At 39.3% G+C, this 23828-nt stretch overlaps 1 protein-coding gene across 1 annotated transcript in view; it reads right to left on the bottom strand.

The window, feature by feature from the left end:
* FIG4 (FIG4 phosphoinositide 5-phosphatase) overlaps window positions 1-23828 on the bottom strand; it is a 252711-nt gene that overhangs the window by 152826 nt on the left and 76057 nt on the right. Inside the window, exons 6-10 of the mRNA XM_018569658.1 lie at window positions 20011-20162; window positions 5353-5481; window positions 4128-4228; window positions 2980-3142; window positions 828-925 (exon numbers count right to left, since the gene is read on the bottom strand). Of these exons, the coding sequence (XP_018425160.1) occupies window positions 828-925; window positions 2980-3142; window positions 4128-4228; window positions 5353-5481; window positions 20011-20162 (643 nt within the window). The remainder of the gene's footprint in view (window positions 1-827; window positions 926-2979; window positions 3143-4127; window positions 4229-5352; window positions 5482-20010; window positions 20163-23828) is intronic.

Below are 23828 nucleotides of genomic sequence, written 5' to 3'. Positions count from 1 at the left end.
AAAGATAGCAACCGCAAAGCAGGATGGAATACCGTGCTTTAGAACAGAAGATCTGGACATTCTGGAAGTGGCCACGCAGAGTCTGCGAGCATCCAAAAGCATGTCTGCAAACAACACTCTTTTGGTGCAAGATGGGAGGCACAAGGATCGCGGGGATGCAATCCACCTCAATCCTGCAGAGGCAAGAAAGGATCTTCAAGGGAGGAAAGGCATAGATTAGCAAGAACTAATCCAACTGGCCACCAGCACATCCACTGTGAATGCTCTTGGATCCCTGGACCAGGATACACACCTGTTGAGTTTGTTGTTAAGTCTGAATGCCAGGAGATCCATTTTTGGCATTCCCCAGTGGCAGCAAATGCCCCGAAACCCATTGAGGTGAAGAGGCCATTCCCCCGAGTCCAGCTGCTGCAGACTGAGAAAGTACCGCAGGCAATTTTCCACTCCTGGAATGTGCTGTTGCTTTGGGGCACTGACTTGCAAGGTTGCCACCACGACTGGATGCATCCAAAGAGAAAGCCTGACTAAAGAATCACGTTACAAGGTAAATAAACTACACATATCTCCCTCAGTAGAGAGGAGGCATCCATCACCTAAGGACACTAGCAAAACACTGAGGATTGTTGGTTGTGGGAGGGGTTATAGGAGGCTGCCCCCAGCTCTGGTCAGTGTCTAATTGCCTGATGATTCCGTCATATTACCCAGTTGTCTCTAAATCTGCCTGTGTCCTGTACTGTACAAGCAAGAAACAGCACTGAACACAGTATTAATTGCATGGTTTAAAATGTTATTCACAATTGACTAGTCTAAAAAAAAAAAATTCTTACCTTTACAAGGTTTAGAATGATAATGGGTGACCCAAATCTTTGAAGCATTTGGTCAAAGTGGGAAGCTGCAGCATGGGCATACGGATCTGCTTGGTCCACTGGCAGAACATAAAATACAGTATAAGACAGTGGAAATATGTTATTATTGCTCATGAACATAAAGAGACGTTGTTACTGGTGGAAAAGGGGGTAAACTGCTAAAAATATGTAGGCACCTAGAAGTGTATATAATTATATATACTATATATACTCAACTATGAATTGAAACCAGAAGTTTACAAGCACTCCTTAAAGAGGAACTTTACCCATACCTTTAAAATAACAACAAACACACTTTTAGAAATGTTTAGTAATAACAATCTACAAACACATACTTCTAGATAATTGCCGACTCTTTATTCTTTGCATACCTTATTTCTCTTTTCTTTCTCAGTCTTCTGACAGTGACCATTTTAACTAAGGGCAGATTACTATCTCTCCATTTACCTAGAACTCTGGACCATGTGACCAGGACATGTGGCCATGTACATCATCTCAGGGGAGGGAAATGCCTGTCCCTGAGATTTCATGAGATTACAGATGAAATTTCCCAGATGTAACCTTCCCAGGATGCAATGCTTTGGCACATTACATGATTTGTGCCAGAACTGGACCAGGAAGTAGATGAACTCTATTTGTAAGTAAATGAAAAACAAGTTTGTTTAATTAATTAATGTAGGGTGATTTTAAATTGGCATTCAGAACTGCATGTTAATGTAATATTTAGTGAAAGGGAATAAAGGTCCTCTGCTTTTATTAAGAAATCACCTACTACATGAATTAAACATTGTGTGTGCAAATCTTTGAGGAACACCAGAGTTAAATTGCTTAGAGGAATCCATAGGATCAAATTTCATGAAAAGATTCTAAAAAAATCAGGAAGGTTGAGCAGGATTAATTTTAATTAATCTTTAAAACTAACAGTGTCAATTAAATCCAACCTACAAATTAAAAGAAAGGAAACTACAGAGCTAACAGCAACTGCTATCTAAAAGCATAAGCTGGCAACACATACTGTACCTTGTGTGTGGTATACAATAAGCGAACACCATAGACACAACTGATGTTGTCACCCTTAAGATCACGTAGAGCTTCACTAGCGTAAGATCACTTAGGGCCTAACAATTTCTCCACTTCCTTAATATGGAGACTCGGTGCTGCTCCCCTCCCCATAACACAGTACAAGTCTCATTGCTTGAACCCTTTATCAGCAGACCCAGGTACTGTCACATTTAGGGTGATGCAAGTACCTAGGAAGCAACGCAGTCTATGCACCAAAAAGTGCATGGTGACATTTAATACAGTCAGATAGTTATTAGTTCTGTTAGATTGCAGGTTAAGTGTTCATCATAGAACTACTTTAAAAAATATCATCCCAAAACTGATTGTTCAACACATTGGAATTATTTTTCTACTGACAAACATTTGAAAACAATTTTTTTTACTCTTAGTAGTCATTCACCAGCCAAGACAAAAAGGTCTAAGTGAATCATAGACATGGCAGTGATAAGATAACACAAGAAAACTATTGCCTGTATGTAAGATAGAAGTGTGTATGGATAAGATGGATGATGGTGTGCACAGTGGATGAGGATGTGAACAAACTAGCACTTGCTGTAAAACTATGGACTGATATATAAAAATGAGTTTATCCTAACAACTGGAGTTACTTCTTCGCAGCCACTAATCACATTCATACTTTCAGGACAGGCTTGACTGGAGTTACTGAGGATAAGTAACTTCAGTTCATAGTAAAATACATTCTTATATCAGATCTTTATAAAGGCCCTGTAACCATATCCTACCCTTACATATAACACAGCATGTCAATTTATATTAGGTGCACCAACAGAAGCAATCACAGCCCCACAAGTATTTTCTGCCAGAAAAGCGACACTTCCTTGATTGCTAGATTTTGAAACTTCTAAGCTGCCTGCAGACCCACTTCCAAACCTTCCACCCCTATGTCATGACAGTGGTTTTGCTTAGAGTAGAAAATCATCACTGAAAACCATTGCATATTAACAATAACACCTTTGACATACCATGCAGCAGCTTTCAGTGCCGATTTTTAAACCGAAACTTTCCCACCCCAAAAAAATATACATCTTACATGTTATTGGTGGCTTTGGCATCATAGTGGAAATGTCCTGGGACCAATACAAAGGGACTGAGCCACGGACTTGTACATAGGAGGAATAGCTTCCTGCAGTAAATGACATCACAGAGGCATCGTGCACGATTTGCTCTGTCTCTACTTCATTGGCAACATCACCCTAAAAGACAAGAGAAACACCCAAGTTTAATAACATTTTTTACCGATTTATAGCTATCTATAAGTATCATTTCTTTTAGCCCTGTGGCCGCACTTTAAATTATTTACAATGTTGCTATATCCAAGTGGAGATAATTTCCCAGTCCTAATGGTTTCTATAGATCCTCCTGATTTTGCAGTCTTCCCTTGTCCTTCTGCTTATGGCTAGAAAACAGGATTTGAATGCATGCCTTAAATAAAGAACAGCTGCTTCAAATGATAAAATTATGTATTTAATTTAAAAAAAGCAAGCCTTCCAAAACTGGTATTTCAGCATTTGGTAGATGCTGGGCAGTTAAGCCACCTAATGATTTTGTATGTCTCTTAGGGGTTCCTGCAGCAAGATATCTGGGCTTGAGTTTTCCCGGATATGCAGACTAGGCTATAAATGTAGGGGTTTAGTCTTCCTGTTAGATTTTACATATTTTTATACCATGTAAAATGCATCAGGAAAAGTTTGAACACTACAACATGGGCAGGAAATGTTAGCAGGACTAGAACCCACAAAACTCCACTGAAAGTTTGCAGAAGTCCCTAATGCCATGAAACATAGACAATGCTCAGCAATGTGATCCAGGATGCCTAGGGTGGGATCTTGAAGTGAAGAGAATTTCTCAAAACTGGAGAAGCTGTGCATGGCAACCAATCAGCCACTTTCATTTTCAAATCTTAACTGAATAAACTGAAGAGAGAAGCTAATTGGTTGCCATGCACGGCTGCTCCAGATTTTGTCTACTCCAGTTCACTTATCTCCCCCCCCCCCCCCAGTGTTTTTTATTTATGCAGTTTTTTACTTAAAATAATTATGTGATATGTTTATGCTGAAATGTGCCCTGGTAATTTATGTAAAGTGTGAATTTTAATGACACGTCAACTTTAATACAGTTTTAATACTATTAAATCCTCCCTCTTACTAAACACTCAGCACTCAAAACATTAAGCCTCACCTCACAATTTGCTCCTCTCTTTAAAAAACGTGTCCCAGCAAATTTGCTTGATCTTCTTGCCATCAGAGTCACATAGACTGGCCGGCCATAAATTATCAGCTCTTGGTAGATTTGTTTAGGCAAAATTTGTGATATAATGGACTAAAGCAAACTGAACAAATAATAGATCTGTGATATATAAACTATTCACGACATGTGACTTAACATGCACAGATTATGCTGATCATGCTTTAAATAGTAAATTACATTCACTAGAAAGATAAAATTTTTAGTGAACTAATATTATGCGACACAAACAATATTTTTCACAGTTTTCTAAGGAAAAACACTTTCATTACAGTCATTGCATAATATGAAACTCATCTTTCTTTCACATTTCATTGATCATGTTGTAAAGCAGTGGTTTACAAACTATCTAACCTCAGAACCCACATTTGTTCCTGGTCATTAAGTGGCGACCCAAGTCACACCGCAATGGAATGCACAGAATTAGGGTACCCCGCGTTCCAGTGCAGGCTATTTTAACTGTGGGTGGGAGGTGCATTTGGGGTACCATTCAATTGAATGGCAACGCAACACATCTCCCACACCAGAATGCACGGTAGATGCGATTGCGTGGTACACTGTCTTACTCACACGGTAATATGCGATTAATGCACTGTACTAGTGTGAACGGGCCCTCAAAAACACTGACATACATACACAACCACAGACACAGACACAATCTCACACACACATGCACACTGCAAAAAAATTGTTTTTTGGGGGGGTCCACCCAGTCTCCCTACCTTACAAGAACTAGAGTGTATCCTCAGCCTGAGGTCCAGTGTGGGCTGCTGTGCTGTGATGGAGCCCCATCCATATGTGCATTGCTTTCTACGGCTCCATTTCATGTCCTGTAGAGGTGCGGGGAGCCAGAATGTAAGGTCACTCTGGTCCAGGCACCTCTATAGGACATGTGAGGGAGCTGTAAGCAATGTATGTATGGATGGAGCTCCTTCACGGTCATAGCCCCATCTCATCCCCCCTCAAGCTGACAGTCAGTGCCGGGCAGCATATTTTGAATGGCTGCTTGGCGAGAGAACTGACAGTGCTGCGCAAGGGGGAGGCAGGGGAGCCTCTCGCCTAGAAAAGTGAAAGGCATGCAGTGACCCACTGAACACGGAGTCGTGACCCACTTTTGGGTCATGACCCACCAGTTGAGAACCAAGGTTATAAAGGATACTTGACTGTCCACAAAAACCATGAATTATATAAAGCAGCCAGTCACGATGTACAATGTCTTTCACACACTTTAAAAGTTGTCCATTCCAAACATATTTCATGTACGGTTCGCTGCATATCCCAAAAACACCTGTAGAGATTTTTGAAAAATTAAACAGCAAATTAATATTAATCATTTTGCTAAATACTGTATATTATTTTTTCCACATATAGAAACATCAAATATACATTATACACAATAAATTGAACATAAGCACATATATTATAATTTTTATGACATTGTATGTCAGACACAAAAGGGTCAAGGCCTTCCTATGCCCCAGAACCTGCCAGGGTGAAGCCACAATTTGCCCTTTAATAAGGTTTCCTAATTTAGGAAGGCAAAAGCTTAGTTAGCAATAAAGCTTGCATGCTAACATAAAAACCAGAGCAAATATGTAACTGCAAATGGTAGACAATATGAAGCTTTTGTAATACTGTAATTTACAGGACAGTTGAGTGATGTTGGCTAGAGAATGCTGGGAGTACAAATAGGCAAAAGGCAACTATGGTCTGTAATTGCAAAGTTACATAGTTAGGTTGAAAAAAAAATACTTGGTTTAAAAAAAGAAAAAATAAGTAAACAAAAGAATCTGCATTTTCAGAAGCCTAAACAAAGCAGTTGATTTGAAGGAAGGCAAAAAAACTTAAAAGCGTGGTGCAATGCGCTCCAACTGGATAAAACGCCATCCTGATCCTCTAAGGAAATCAATTATTCCGTGCATCAACTCACAAAAAAAAGAAATCTAATGAGCTGGCCAGAGCCAGCTTCTGTGTAAGTCTGTTCCATATTTTCACAGCTCTTACAGTAAAAACATATTTTCATATGCAGGCTCTGCTTCTTTTCCTCCAGAGGCAGAGTCCCCGTGTCATTTCTTATTACCCTAAAGTTATAAACTTTGCACCAAGACCATTTATGTACTTATAAAAAGGTGATAAAAAGGTGATGATAGCCCCCCTTAAACACCTCTTCAACAGAGAATAATTGTAAGTTAATTTCAATATTTCCTTATAGCTTGGGTCCTCCATGCCTCTCATTTAATTAGCTACCCTACTCTGCACTCTCTCCAGTTCTGCAACATCCTTTTTGTGAATGGGTGCCCAAACCTGAAGCACATTCTCAAAATGCTTTCTAATAGAAAAATAAGCTGAAGTACTTTAGATAGCTAAATGGTAGTTTTAAGAGTGGGCTTTTATTGCAACCCTTGGTATTAGTGATTTCAGGCCTAGTTCTAGCATTTTGAAATGGTGATCGGGAATGGTAGCACTCATATTTCATCAATTATTTCTCTTAATGAACATGAGTTTGGTCATATTTTCGGGCCTCTGCTGTCAATATCTAGGATATCATTGTTGGATTTCACTGTACTTTTTACAAAATTCGTAGTAGTAGTTAGTATTGATAACATTATTGGTACATATACTACACTTTATTAATTGCTTGCATGTTATAGGTAGTATTACAAAGGATGCCATATCACAGCAAAGGTAAATGGACCTATGCTACTGTATGGAGGAACATACCTGTTCTAGGAAGTCAACAGTAAATTTCCACAGAACCTTTTTACAATTGGGAAGGTGGCTCAGAGAAATTGCATGCATTACAGTGGAATAAACCAGGTTGAACATGATGGACCTGTGTCTTTATTCAACCTCACCTACTATGTAACTATTGAAATAAAACATTCGAACATTTAAAATGTTTAAAACTAAATGTCCAGTCTAAGAGAGGGCACCAAAAGTCACCATTTAGTACCTCTATTATACAGAAAACAGTATTTTATTTTGTTTTTTTTTATTTTGTTTTTTCCAAATTGACCACAAGAGCCATCCTTAGTGCTATATTTTACAATTAGTACATCCTCAGATCTTGCAATAATCTCTATATCACCAATATACTCTAGGATCTGCAACTGTTTGAAAAAAACGTAGCATGTTTTTGTTTGCCTGCCTCTCAGATAAATTACACTATGGTCACTTTAAATAAAATACATGCAATGCATCACCCTGCCTCAGTCCATAGATAATGTTCAGTGTCTGAGAAAAGGATGACTGGATCGGTATCTGTGCTATATTTCCTGCTCCTGTAATATCACCAGGAAATTAATTTTACTTCTTAGTGCTATACTTAGTAAAATATACCTTAGCATGTTTAGCTTTTAAATGTGCAGATTAAAAGACATATTCTATATTATATATTTGATTAATATATTGAGAACTCCCTGTCAACAACTAAATGGAACCAACATACAAGATCCATGAAGTGAACTTACTGAAGTTAACTTACTGAAATTATTTAAAATGATTTAAACACATATGGGGGAATTTATCAAAACTGGAGAAAACAGAATCTGGAGCAGTTGCCCATGGCAACCAATCAGCATCTCTCTTCAGTTCGACCAGGTAAGATTTGAAAACGAGAGAGAGAAGCTGATTGGTTGCAGTGCAAATCTGCTCCAGATTTTGTCTGCTCCCGTTTTGATAAATTCCACTTATAGATGATAGTTTGAAAACTTTTTTACATAAAAAAGGGGTACAAGGCAGTAAAGGTACACATGGGCAGGGGATCCTTGATATAAGCCACCCCACTGCATGGTGTACTCATGGGGTTTTAGGGGGCACATGGAGCTGATAACTGACTTACACCATAGATATGAAGCTTATTCTACTGTAGTTTGGCTCATATATTCTTTAATGTGGAACTGAAATAATATAGATGAGCAATATAGATATTTCTTTCCGATCCAAACGCTGAGCGCAGTGGTGGGGAACAAAGAAAAGACAAGTATATACTGCTGAGGATGGTGAGATTAAAACACTCTGTTGCTTTGCCTTAAATAAGCTAAAAACACAGGTTTGCTTTAAATTCCAAATTCTAGTTATTTATAACATCTCCCCATATGCAGTATATTTAAGGATAAAATAAAAGGAAAATATATCTTAAAGGAGAACTATGGGGTCAGGGCTTTTCCCCATAGCTCTCCTAAGGGTCACGGGAGGACATAAAACTAGCGTCCTCCCGTGACCCAAAGCTCAGTATACAGCTCGCGGTATACTGAGACCGCCGCAGCCGGGATGGATCCCGACATTACTGTCGAGATCCACCCAGGTGCGTGATTGACAGCTGTCTCTGCCCATCTAGAGGCAGAGCCAGCTGTGCCCGCCCCCTCCCCGTCCGTTCCGCCAGTCAGCGCTGGCGAATCGGAGCGGGGGGGGGGATTCCTGCAGGGAGCCGTGAGTGACAGTCACCACTCTCTGCAGTGACATGATCGAGAAGTGAGCGAGCGACGGTATGTGTTCGCTCACTTCCCGATCTATTGAGGCGACATGTGACAGTTTCATTGTCACATGCCGGCTCGAACTATGAGGTTGAGCGAAAATCACTCACCTCATAGTTCTCCTATAAGGGGACATGTTTTAAAGCACACATCTAACATCTTAGAAAGAATCCCACTTAGAACACTGTATGCAGTCTTTTGCTTTCTCTTGAATAAAGCATTTGGAAAAGCAAAATAATTAGTTTGATCAATACTGAACAGGGTTGACTTTCAGATTTCCACATTTTATATCAGACACATGTGCTACTTCTTAAATATGGCTAAATTTGATTCCTTTTTGGCAGTGCCGTCTATGGCCAATTTTGGGTATGGTAGTTTTCTGCGATTTCGCGGGTGCGCGCAATTTTAAGGGTTGACAGTTTTTTTTTTTACCAAAAAACTGGGTAATAATAAATGTTTAATAACATAATGTAAAAAAAAACTTTTTTTTTTTAAAAATTTTTTAGGGGGCTTATTTGCATCGGGGTACCCCTTTAAATAAGGGGGCATCCAGATGCCGCCCCCCATGTGAATGAGTAAGGGGTACTTGTACCCCTACCCATTCACTAAAGGGTTAAATCAAATAGTTAGTAAAAAGTCCAGACTTTTGACAAAATCCTTTAATTGGAAAAAAAAAACAAAGTCAATTTTTGACTATTCCTTTAATTAAAAAAATGGCTCCATCGATGTAATCCAGCGTCAATCAGGATGCAGGCCCCCCGCCGACCCGGCGCAGGACGCCTGTCCGATCCCGATGAAAACTAGCCGCAAAATGACATTCAGCTTGAAAATAAACAGATGGGCGGAGCGATCGCTCCGCCCATTTGACATTCTCAGCTGTCGAATGCTACATAGCATTCAGGAACTCCCGAATACTATTCATGAGTTTCCGAATGCTATTCAGGTCTGTGAGCCGAGGTGCCATCTGAAAAGAATTATGACATCTCGGCTCACAGACCTGAATAGCAATTGGAAACTCATGAATAGTATTCGGGAGTTCCCGAATGCTATGTAGCATTCGACAGCTGTGACGCCACGGCTCGCTCCGCCCATCTGTTGATATTCGGGCTGAATGTCATTATGCGGCGTGTTTTCGTCGGGTTGGCGTGGTCGTCGTGCGGCGGGACTTTTTTAATTTTGGCGGGTGGGGAGGGTACTGCATCCTGATTGACGCTGGATTACATCAATTGATCCATTAAAAAAAAATGATTAAAAGAATAGTCAAAAAATTTTTTTTTCAATTAAAAGGATTTTGTCAAAAGTCTGGACTTTTTTAACATTCCTACCAGACCTAAAAGGTATGAATTGGGGGGGGACCTCACGCTTTTTTTTTTTTTCATCTGCAGACTAAGAAAAAAAAAATTTCCCTAATGTAATTTTGCTGCAACGAAATTCGTCCATAAACGAATTTCGGGCGGACTACCGCTAACGAATTTCGTCCGAAACAAATTTAATTTTGGACCCGAATCCGAAAAACAAAATAATGCAAAGTCTGAATCAAAACTAAACTAAACTAAACAAATGTATTGCTGGTGCACATGTCCAGTGCCTTGCAATGCTCTTTACAATGAAAAGACAGTTGTCGTGATGGTTCAGTTGAAATGTTTGCAACAACAGGATAGATAAACTTGATATTCTGTGTGACAGCTACAAGAAGAAAGTGTGGGAGTACACTAAACTCAGTACACGTGCCGTCTTGAGAAAACCATATTTCTTTATTATCAGTGAATAGACTATTACTATTCCATGGCAGTCAAAATTTGGGTATGAAATATGAGGAGGGAACACAATTTTTCAAACAGTTGTCCAAACACCCCACCTCTCAAGAGGCTGACAATTATCTTCTACAAGACAGATCTATTTTGGCAACATCCAGGTAAGCAGTGTATAGAGAGATTTAAGTGTGGATGTGTACATTTTCAGTTTCTATGGCAACCTCAAGTTTGTTTCAAAGCAGAGTAAAGACGGCAGCAGTGATTAATAAAAATACTTTACTGTATCTTATTAACATACTTATGTGGCAGCTGGCCTTGCTTTACATTGAGAGCGGTTACGATATACCTATAACTGGCAAACAAATTTTAAAAAGGGAATTGCAACTTATTCCTTCACATTCACTTGAAGACGTGCCAAAATAGCTTCTATAAGGTAAGAGCCTTCCACTGGATAAGTGTTATGATCTGGGTTTGCTTCAGTTGGTCAGGTCTAGGTTCAGCAACGTTATGTCCCCTAAAAACGAGCATGGCTAAATGGTAAATTCCCCAGCAAAATAATAGATTAACTTTGTCTATAAAGATCCACTCCCCTTCCTCCACCTCTGTAATATCTGAGCAAAATGCATCAGCTTGATGGGGCCTGTTTGTTCCATCTCCACTGCAGATGTTAAAGAGTACCGAGATTTCAGCTATAAAATTATATATATATATACACACTGAGTGGCCAGATTATTATGACCACCCCATCAGTACTTCATTGGGTCACCTTTTGCCTTCAATACTGCTGCGATTCTTCTTGGAATTGACTACACGAGATGTTGAAAGGTGATGCAAGGAATCTGACACCATGCCTGACAGCACTGTCCAGTTCTGCGAGATATGATGGTTGTGGAACCAGCTGCCTGATGGCTCTTTCAACTTCGTCCCACAAATGCTCAATTGGATTGAGATCTGGTGATTGTGGGGGCCACCTAAGCAAGGTAAAGTCTCCTTCATGTTCTTGAAACCACTCCTGCACAATACGAGCACCGTGGCATGGCGCATTGTCTTGTTGGAAGAAGCCATCTCCATTGGGATACGCCATCAACATGATAGGATGAACTTGATCAGCGATACTTTGGTATGTTGTGCTATTCAGACGTTGTTCCACACGTTATTCCCAAATCATGTCAGGAAAACATGCCCCAACTATAACACTGCCCCCACCAGCTTGAAGCGTTGTACTCATGCATGTGGGGTGCATGCTTTCATGCGGTTCCCGCCAAATTCTCACTCTGCCATCTGCATGATGCAACTGGAATGCTCTGTGCATCGGGCAATGAAAATACTTACCGGGACCCGCAGTGAAGATTGGAGGACACCACTTCCGCCGGCGACGCATGGCACTGACGTTGACGCGCAAGGTCGTAGGTCGATCGGCGGTCAGTCGTAAGTGCGAGTGGTCGCAAAACAGGTAAGTCGGTAAGCGACGAACATCTGTATTTTGTGAACTGAGCAACTCATTCAAGGGGTTTTTTTTAAGCAGTTCATGTTAATGACACACACACACAGTTTTTTTTTCTCAGAACCTACCTTTAGTTTATGAAAAGTACTCCTGATGGGAGACTTTTAAAATCACCATGAACAGTACTTTGGCTACAAGCACTACTATTTGACTATTACATAATATGGATTCCAAGGAACTAAATATTTTATGGTTAGAGCTGATGTTGATTGATTCCATGCGTTGTACTAAAAAAGATTTTACATTTTATTCAATCTCAAAAAATTGCTTTTCTCGTTCAGATCATATATTCATATGCAAGCCTTTACTACTGTATATTTGGTTAAAAACATGCAGCAATAGAAAGCTCACTATCTCTAGCCAGTATAAAACCAGCATAGTATTTGGAGATCATCAATGAATCCTTCTTCTTTGATGCTAGAAATTACCAATTTCACATCTGATGTATTGGAGGAGTACTTGATAAATGCTGCTAAATAACATTACAGAAGGAGTTTTAGCAGCAACTGTTGAGATAACACATATAACTGTAATTAGGAAAGAAATTACTAAAGCTGCCAGCCACAAAGAAACCAGGGGAATAGCCAACATGAATCCATACTATTAAGATCTTCAGTAAGAGGTGCCCGATTACAGGGTTTACTGACTACTTAAACCAGGAGTTCCCAACTTGAGGTGCCTGCTCCCCCAGGGGGTGAGATAGAATTTCAGGGGTGCGACAAAAAGTGGTATGTGTCCCTTAGTGACGTGGCACGTGTCATCACCCATCCAGCTTGGAGTGTGCATTGCGCAGTGGTAGTAGGTGGTTGCATTGTGTAAACAGCAGTCTTGTTTAAACAAAAGGAGAGAATAACAAGCTTATCATATGAGTAAAGTAACCAGTATTGCGTTTTAAATCAGTTTAACATCTGAAATAATCATTGTATATGGTTTCACTCATAAAAGTATGATTGCAAGAGTTTGTTAAGGATTTCATCCCCCAGGGCCTCTTGACTCGCCAATCTACTCTGCTCTTAAGCACTGGGCCTCCCTCCATCACTTGAATTCACTGGACCAAACCTGCGCTTATCCCTCCTTTGTTGCCACTAACTTCCATGTACTGTATATAATGCCAAGGACTGAGGAACGTGGGAGAGACAGAAGATAATGTTTGAAGAAAGTCTTATTGATTTGCGAACAAATCAAGCTCTCAAAATGCAATTATACAATTTGAAAACGATACCTTCGACGAGTTTTGGTGTGCAACACTGGATATGCTTCCAAGACTTGGCGGAAAAGCACTCCATGTCCTCTTTCCATTTGCAACATACTTGTGTAAATATGGATTCAAGTTCTCTTTTGTCACTCGGGACAAAATCTAGGAATTGCTAGAATCCACAGGCAGACCTGTGGATCGCAATCAGCAAGAAAGTTCCACCGTTTGGCAAAATCACATTCTACGTTTGGACAGAAGTAGGAGCAAAGAAGTCTTTACATTTTATGTACAAAATATGAAATTGATTTGACCTTTTTTAGTTTGTAGTAAATAAATTAGAATTGAATTGCCCAATTTATATTTTAATTGTATGCATTGACTTAAAAGCTTACCGTATATACTCGAGTATAAGCCGAGTTTTGCAGCACATTTTTTGTGCTGAAAAATGCCCCCCTCGGCTTATACTCGAGTCAGCGTCTCGAGAACTGAGGAAAGTGAGTACGCTGGTCAGGTTTCTTCTTACTTACCTCGCCGAGCGTCGTGTCACTGCATGCTTCCCTATTTATAACAGTCTTATATACATGTACTATATACTACATATAGAATGCACTGAACAATAGATTTACAATCCTCTGCTAATATGAATGGGTTAAATGATCCGTAGTACATGATATGTAGCCCTGTACCCCCTTTTCCACTTACAGAGCTAGGTTATTGTTTTTCTTCAAAATAAATATTCATGTAATTTTATTAGTATCTATCTTCATTTTGTACATTTACCAGTAGCTGCCTCATTTCCCACCCTAGGCTTATACTCGAGTCAATATTTTTTCCCAGTTCTTTGTGGTAAAATGAGGTACCTCGGCTTATATTCGGGTCAGCTTATACTCGAGTATATACGGTATATTTTTAAGTTCAATTTGTTCTCAAGTATTGTATGTGGTTCAAAAATGAGAAACTACACATCTTCAAATGTGATATTTTTTTAGTGGGTGCATACATTAATCAAACATTTCCTAAGGGTGTGGGCATAGAAAAAGTTGGGAACCACTGATCTAAACTATATAAATACTAGTGCATAGCTGTGGGCATTACTGCTATCACTTAAGAGTCAACATGGGAGAATAATTTAAGTGCAAAACCTTCATCTATAACATGGCAAACAAATTGAGAAGTAACTAAATAGTCCATCAATAAAGGAACTACAAAGAAAACTATACTGCAATAGTTTTTCACAGATGCTAGGCCTAAAATGAATCTCCTTACCTAACTACTTTAAGGGGTGCAACCAAGATGATGTAAGACATATTTGGTGGTATTTATACATGAAAAGGATTTCATGGATGTTCCTATAAAATACCCAGGACCATGTCTCACCTTACTCTATTTCACATCTTCATCCCAATGTAATACCTAATAGAAACTGTTATGTCAACTGTTAAATGCATCCAAGTGAAATACTGCTACAAAAGGAATGCCCTATCAAATTTTAGCAGACTCGGTAACCACCATTACAGGGGACAGAGAGTATGAATATAAACTAAGTTGGTCCCTTGGGCAGAACACATCTAAACATTGCAATATTGTTGATTCAATCAATCCCTTCATTTTAGCAGATGGTTAATGCCATTTCTCTCATTTACTACAGCGAAGGATAACAAATTAATTTTCTGTTAGTATTCTGCTGTAATTGGGACTAATATTAAAATACAAAAAAAAAAACCTGTGCAAAAACTAAACACGTGAGGCTTCAAATTAAAGATAAGGCAGCTTCCCCACACTCCATTGTTAAAGCAGCAGTTTAGAGCATAGAGAAGTTGTGGTCAACTTTCATGATATAGGGGTCCCAATGCAGTCCTGACATCACCAAAGAGCCATAATAACCAATATACTGTATGTAGTGTTACAAAAACTACCATAGATGATTAGAGACTGTGGGCATACTACCAGAGATAGTCAGAAAGTACAGACATAATAAAACTGAGGTCATGCTGCAGTCAAAGGTCGGAGACAGGATACATGAGATTGCTAGAGATCACTACCATTACAGCAAGGTACACCCTCACCCCTTGCTGCTGGGGCCTAAGAGCCACAAAATAAATACGAAAGAGCTGCGGTTTGTGCACCAGTGTCTAGAGGATACTTGTCAGGGGTCAGAAAGATGAATTGATGGCCAGATTTATGTGAATGTTCAGACTTTGACTGCATACACTGTATTACCGGTATGGACTCAACTGTATACACCGTATGACCAGTCCTGAAAACTTTTGTTTCTGAATAACTTATTGGTCTGTATACTCTTACAGGAGATATGGACATTGGAGCCCTCCATCATTTAGAATAGAACAGTATGATGACAGACATTAGGTCTCCATGATGGAATCCACAATGCAGTTAATCAATTGAATTTCTTGAAAATAGTTATAGTTGCATTTTTAATTCTGGGGTGCATAGGAGAAGTTATAATACCATATACAGATGTCTATGGTATTATAACCTCTTATCAAATAAACAAGGAACTTTCTTTCCTTCTTTCTATCTTCCTTTCCTTGCTGGCCTCCCTTCCTTTCTCTGCTTCCTCTCTATGGATTAATGCCTTGGAGAAAATATATTTAAAAATAAATTACAGTGAAAATTTTTGAACCAAATATGTTTGTTCTTGTAATCTACCTGGCTCAAACCCATCACAGTAGAAACGTTAACGAAAGTTTGGTTTTTATGTCTTATCTACTGTGAAGTTTTACACTGACGTGTAATGCTGGATTACCTCAATACAAAAGAACACAGTCTAAATTTTTTAAGCTTATCTTCTGACGTCAACAGACTAAATCCAAGAAGTAGTTGTGATATATGGCCATCAAAACATTCTTTTTTTATATATATATATGAAGTTTACAGAGCTAGAGTCATAATGAGTTTCCTCTGACAATGGTTAAACATTTTTATTTTTCATATCTGAACAACAATGCACTGCTCAACAACAAAAAACACAAGATGAAAGTGTTTTAGATAACATTTCTATATGACTTTGCTTGGTGTGCTTTATAATTATTCGAATGGATTATGATTATGGTTTTACAATTACATAATTCCATGCTTACAATACTTGCAGCTGTAAAAAGGAAGATGCTTTGGCATTCATTCTAACAACTTCTACCTATTTCTGTTGCATTTGATGTAAGGGTGCTCAGTATTAACAGCCAGTGGAAAATGTCAGGATGCCTCATTAAATTCCTAGCAATTTCCAGCCATGCCTAACCATCTTTAAAAAAACGCACATGGAAAGAAATAATTATTGTGTTATGTAATAGTGTTAAGGCATGGGAGTTGCTTCAACATGTTATAGTAAAAGGAAAAAAGAGGAATTGTGCAATGGACACATGCCAACACTTCAATCAGAATATTCTAGCAAAGGAAAGAGAGCAAGGGAGTAAGACAGAAAAGAGGCAGCGAGCGAGAGAATTATCATCCACTGAGTTGATATGGTCAGTGAAAGCCTGTAACTCTCGTTTGTGAATCTTGACCCAAGTGTCCTCCACATATCTGAACCAATGACTGGGTGTAATTCCCTGGAAGGTGGTCAGGGCCTTGGTTTCTACTTCCTCCATGTACAGGTTCGCCACAGTAGGTGAAACTGGCGATCCCATTGCACAGCCATGTTTCTGCCTGTAGAACTTGTCCTTGTATATGAAATAGGTGGTACTCAGGCAAAGGCCCAATAAGGCACACAGTTGATCTGGGTTAAGTTCTGTTCTGCTGCCTAGGGTGTTGTCTAGTAGCAACCATGTTCTCACTGTTCCAATTGCCTCTGTGGTGGACATGCAGGTGAAGTGGCATGTGACATCATAGGATACCATTGTTTCTTCTCTGCCCCATATTAAGTTCTTGATTTTGTTTGTGAAATCCTGAGGATTCTGTATGTGTTGTTGTGTATTTCCAACCAAAGGGGCAAGGACTCTGGCTAAGTATTTTGCCACGTTAAAAGTCACAGAGTTTATGCTGCTGACAATTGGCCTGAGAGGGGTCCCATACTTATGTATCTTCGGTCCATATATATACGAAGGGGCTTCACCAGGGTAGAGCAGATGATACATAGCCCGATCAATAGCTTTGTCCTTTTCCAGCTGTTGTAGTAGATCTATAGCTTTCTTCTTGTAACCACTGGTTGGGTCCCTTCTTAGGGCTTCATGTGTTGTTATTATTCAGAAGTACAGTCACTATATCATCGTAGTCAGATGTATGAAGTACAAACTGTGCATATACCATGACCTGGATGAATGAGAACTTTCACAGACAATGCCAGATATATGTTCCACATTACAGTGTTGGCATAGTTCTGGCACCAGTATAACTCTATGAATTCAGCAGATTGGGACTAGTGGAGCCTCTGGTAAAGAAATAACGTCACCAGCACTCCAAAGGATAATCAAGCAATAGTCCATTTATTGGCACATTGCCACTCAAATGCAAGCGCTTTCGAGGCCTCAAAGGGTCCCCTTCATGAGGCTCAGAAAGATGAATGAAGATGAAAGATGAATGCCATTCAAGTGTCAAAAAAGGAGTTTTTTTCCTACTCACCACCAATGTAAAGGGGCCCCTCTCCCAAAATTGATCTGCTCCAGTTGTCAAATATGCCAAATTCTTTATTCATTTCTTATTTAGAACCATTCTTTCATCTACAACTCACTGATCATGCTAATGTACTGTAAACTGTAAATATAACTTTTTTTGAAGAGGTTTCCTGTGACCTGAAAATATTTTCAAGGGCTCTTCTGTGGTATAAAGGTTGAGAACGGCTTCATTAAATTATATTACCTAAGTAAGGCATCTGCCAAAGGAGAAAAATGTAAAGAAAACCTTTATTTAAAACCACTTATCAGCTACTGAATATAACCACTTACTAAGTGTAACAAAAACGTGGGAGAAACATGGAAACTACCAAAGCCAACTTCTCATTCAGAAAAAGTCAGTCGTCTGGCTCACACTCTTGCTTCAATATGTTGAGTCATCAACTCAGGGTAAATATGCAGATAAAGTAAAGTAAATCCTGGCTGTTATACAGTTAACTGTGGGTTGCTTAAAGCATGCGCAACAATAGTAGTTTACTAAACTTTGTAATCTGCGCTACAGACTGGGACTAAGCAAGTTCCAGCAATACAACATATGAATTAAAGTCTCCTGAGCCCAAAAAACTAACCACTTTGTATAATTTTTACATGGGAAACGCTAACTTGAAAATAAACTGTAAATGCTAAGTGTCTAATACCTCAGGCAAACAAACTAGGAAATATATGATTTAAATTGTACAATGATTTGCATAACAAAATGGCTTATACAATGGTGTGATATAAGGGGATAACCCCAAAACACAGCATAAAATACAGATATAAACTACAATAGCCCCTTCCTCCCCAGGTACATGCTTAAAATGGTTAAGGAAACTCCCATTTTTACCCAAACTCCTTTTTAAAATGGCACCCAAGATGGATCCCTGATGTGTTATAAGCCTTGGTATCATTAAACACTCCTGGCTAATTGAAAGCAAGTAAATCAGACCAGCTCCTGCTGTATAAAGTAATCAGTCCACTGACCATCAACAATTTTTTTTAAACCTTTAGGAACAGATTAGCCCTACAGTACCTGCAGGCAACACTGACTAGGAGCTCTTGGGGGAAACAGAGATTGGACCAGTTAGAAATACCTATTGTGCTCAACGGAGTTAACTAAATATTAATACTGTAATTATGGAAACAGCAAGGAAGAGAAGTATACATTTTTATAATAATGGAGATTTATATAAAGGAGTATAACAAAACACCCCGTCCTACATTCCATAGCATCATTGTTCCCAGCATGATATAGATTAACATAGGGCAGAGAACTGAGTTTATTTTATTTCACTGGTCTTTGCCAAGAGTTATGTGTGCTAAGAGCTAGCAGGCTAATCACTCCAAGTACAGTATTACGTTGTGAATTCATAGAGACCCTTGAGATACTGATCACCATGTAAAATATTATAAATAAACCATATATACATTTCTCTCAAGAAAGCCAAGAAAGTAACAGACACCACCACCTTTGTGCCTCCCCGCATTGCCTTACTCAATTTATCTCCTAAATTTGACGTGTGCAGCTAAAGCCGATGTAAACCCAAACTGGAAGACACTGGAATCACTCTGAAATAAAAACCTCAGTCATGTTTTTTTTTTCTTTTAGAAAAAAGTTTTCACCTTTTGTACCCTTTCTTTGCATTTTAGTGCTACTACCATTTCCTGTCGATATGCATGGTCACCAGCAGCAGCGACACATTATTGTTTAGGGTGGTCTTCCCAATAGCACAATGGTAGAATATGCTTTCACAATGAATGACAGCATAGCCACTCACAGTCTCCAATGGGAGAACATGTGACTACCCAAGAGAGCAACTGGGAGACAAAGACAAAGCATTGTCAGCCTTTAACAGAAAGTACCTTCACAGTAGGATCACCAGAATCTATTTTAATAAAAGCTTCAGAATTAAAAAAGATTGAAAAATGACTTTGAAATTACAACATGTTAAAAGATATGAGATTTTAGTGATTGCATTCATATCTACTTTAAAATAAATAGTAGGGATTAATAAATTTTCCTAATTTTAGTGCAAATCATACAAACAGAATGGCACCCTGTAAAAAATATCAGGCCTATTTTGAGTACATTTTAGGTATACATGTGTAGGAATTAAATTCAGCAGAATAATATTGCTCATAAATAAGTACAATTAATGATATGTAGTTGGATATTATAAAACTTCACCAATGAGTGAATTCTTAATCGGGATCTCAAGCTTAAACTTGGATTCTGTCCTTACAAGTCAAACAATCAAGAAATAGGCAGATATACAACTCACTGCTTCCACCATGGCTACTTATTGCTTCATCTTCAAATATATCAAAACCTTCCTGGCGTGTCTGATTTGTCATCTCAAACTTCATCATCTCAGTGGGCATTCGTAAGATTGTAAGATTGTACTGGAGCGAATGACTCAAATCATAACTGTAGCTGAAATTGGAAAATAGCAGTTAAAATACATACAATCACTGCACATTTTGCAACAAAAAGCAAATCTGATCAAAAGATACATTTATTTTTCCTATTGAATTCTTGCATGCAGAAGTTTGTGCAAAAAAAAAAAAAAAATCTATATGCAAAGAAACAGAAATTTGATTCAATCCAGACACTGCAAATAATACTCAGTTGTAACATACTAAAATGGGGTATCCACACAAAAAAAGTAAGGATTCAAATCCCTGCACATATGGATCTAGAGAAATAGGAACACCAAAATATGCAGCTCGTTAGCTGATCACCCAATATGCAGACATAAGAGAGCAACAACCTCACCCTAAGGTCTCGTTCACACCTAGGCGTATTGCATATGCGCGTCTGTCGCGCGACCGTCACGCGTTTTTTTAACCGCGATTCGCGGTAAAAAAGTTGCGCGACAAACGCGGGTTTCCGAAGGCTACTTGGCTGTATCCCAATGGAAACGCGCAACAAAACGGCCCAAAGTAGTACATGTACCTTTTCAGGCGTGGGCCGTTTTGTAGCGCGTTAGGGACGGGCGGAAATACGCCAAGGTGGGAACGAGACCTTTGAATACAATGGGATTTATATTTTTGAGCGTTTTGTAGAGCGTTCGTCGAGCGTAGAACGCGCTACAAAACGTTCAGGTGTGAACGAGGGCTAAGGACTGCAACAACAGAGGCAGACACAATGACATACAGATCAGAGCCTCAAGTGATGAAGACCTTAAACTAACCCTACAAGGAATATTCAACAATGGACTGGGGAAGTCTTCCTACCATTTAATTTTTTATGCCCATCAAGCTTTTTGGTTGTCTGGCACTACCACAAGACCATGCAATGTGATCCGCAAGGTACACAAATACATCCTTAAAGAAGAAATAATGTACAACGCCTGCAAAATGCATCATCTTGAATTTAATGGTGCTGAAATACAGCTGTTTCTTGACCTTTTTTGGATCACACTACAAAACCTCAGATCCCTACATCCTCTTATAACTGTGCTCAAGGACCACAACAAACCCCATCGATGGGGATTCCCGTTCAGCCTCCAAGCGACACATTAAAGTGGAACTTTACCCATATCTTCAAAATAAGAACAAAGGCACCTTTAGAAATGTTTAGTAATGACAATCTACAAAAACATACTTCTAGATAATTGCTGCCTTTTTCTTCTTTGCATGCCTTATTTGTCTTTTCTTCCTCAGTCTTCTGACAGTGGCCATATTAACTAACGGCAGGTTAGTAGATCTCACTCTACATCCTGGAACTCTGGCACGTGAGGACATGTGACCATGCCCATCATTTTAGGTTGAGGAAAATGCCTTTCCATGAGATCTCATGAGATTACAGATACGATTTCCCAGCAATGCTCTGCTGATGTAACCTTCCCAGGGTGCAATGCACGGGCACAATTACATAATTTGTGCCAAAGTGGACCATGAAGTAGAACAAATTAATTGTAAATTAAATAAAAAAGAAGTTTGTTTAGCCAATGAATTTAAGATGATTTCTTATCAGCATGCAATGCTGTATGCTGTGATTTTTAGTCAAAGGGGGTAAAGGTCCACTTTAAAGCAAGTTGGCCACTTTTCATTACCCTGAGGATCTACAACTTTTTTTTGTAGGACCATGAATATCACTTGCCCTAAGCTTCAAAGCTGGGAATGTCTAAAACTTCAGTGAGGCAAAAAGTTCAACCTTAGAAACACTTGATAAGCCTTCACTCTCTACAATGAATAAGCCATCTTCAATGGAAGCCTGTAAGATACTTACCCAGTCTTCTTCCGGGAATGGAGTCAAGCGCCGCCTACTCCCCAATAAGCTCCTGCGGCATCACTCCGCTCTTACTCTCTAGCCAGCGTCTTAGATTATAGCTTGGAAGTTTGAAATGCTCAGTGTTCAAACAATACAGCCTATGTTGCGCATTTCCACTCCCGCAACCACACCACTTGCCATCCGGGAAGCAAGCCATTATACTTACCTCACCACTCGCCATCCTGGATGTAAGAATAGTGTACTCTCCTCTTCACTCGCCATCCTGGATATATCCTAAGAGAGCAAGACTAAGGAAAACCTGGACTGCAGCACCTACCCTCAAGCACTCTACGTGGAATCTTTGACCAGCTAAAGCCGCAGCACCCTGCCTTGTGCACTCTGCATGGACTCTCAGGCCGCGTGGACGTTTTGACGCAGCTAAATGCAAGTATACACATATATTTAGATGAACCCACAGACTGTTATTGTGATATACTTATTACTGTGGTTAATATGATGTTTGGCGATTGGTCATATATTTTACAATCATTTGCTAGTCTAGCCCATTAATGGTTATGACATGTCTGCCCATTATTAACTACTTTGGCTTATAATGTGTGTTACTTGAATGGACTTATACATTTCCCATTTAAGGATTGGACTTCTATGTACAAGCTGGACTTTTCTGTTGCTACTTCGTAAATAGTCAGTATGAACCAATACAGCCTTCAAGCATACTTTACCTCCATCTAAGTTTGGACTTCTACTAAGAATGCTTCACATTACTATTACGAATTCATATCTCTTTACCCTTTTTCCTGTAAGTAGTGGTAGGAGGACTATCCACAGTTGTGATCCGTGGAGAACTGTATTTAACTTACACAGCCTTTATAACTAGGTCTCTAGACTCAGACTTCATCAGTGTGGTGGCACAGGTATCATAAACTACACCTACACGTGTGGACCTTACACCAGTGATGCTCTGGTCCTCTTTGTACTTTTAAACTTAATGGTCAGAGATTGAAGAATTATTGATAGACCCAGTTCATTGCAAATCCTTGTTTTGGGAACCAACAATAGATTTCAGAGACCTAGGCTTATTAGCTGCAATGAAATTCACTAAAAGGGATTTGACCTCCCTGATCCTTTCTTTACACATTAGCTATCCTTTCTTTACACATTAGCTATACTTGATAGTCTCACACACCACATGGTGTTTCTGTGGAAACTTAAATCCATTTTCCACATTGGCAACATTATTGATATACAAAGCAAAGTTCTTCTACCCTCTGCTACTCTAAAGGATCAACTACTGTCCACAATCCATTACCCCTTGCCCCACACCTTTAGAAATGTGTTGCATTGCTCCAAAACACAATTTCCTGCTCTAATGGGAACATATTTTAAAAAGAGAATTAACAATGGAGGAATCCGAAAAACCAATTCAAAACCTTATACCACTATTAACACACTTCTGCCTTTTTATACACCCTCGAGCCAAACATTTTAGACCGCAGTTGGAGGTGCCTTGAACATTCGGGGATATTGTTCTACATATCCAGGACCTGCCCTAAAATACAGCCATTCTGGCAGGCAGTAATATACTCACTTTTCTGCCAGGATTTCCACAACGTATTCAAAAATGCAAAAAAGTTTACATGTACTAACGGCCACAAGATGCCTAATCACTTCTAACTTTAAGCAGACACACAGGCCAAACACACTTGGACATATACTCATATTGGAAAAGGAAGGAAGCTCTCACAGCTAGAATGAACAATACTTCCTGTGTCCGCTTTGATACCCACAATTAAGGCCATCCCAAAAGATGCTTATATGCAACATCCAGCCGGTCACTCTGCCCTCTCCCATCCCCCCTGCACC

Source organism: Nanorana parkeri, unplaced genomic scaffold (assembly GCF_000935625.1).
Source record: "Nanorana parkeri isolate BGI_ZX_2015 unplaced genomic scaffold, ASM93562v1 scaffold1375, whole genome shotgun sequence".
Lineage (NCBI taxonomy): Eukaryota > Metazoa > Chordata > Amphibia > Anura > Dicroglossidae > Nanorana > Nanorana parkeri.
The sequence above is the reverse complement of the archived record's forward strand: the minus strand, read 5'-3'. Positions and strand labels throughout refer to the sequence as shown.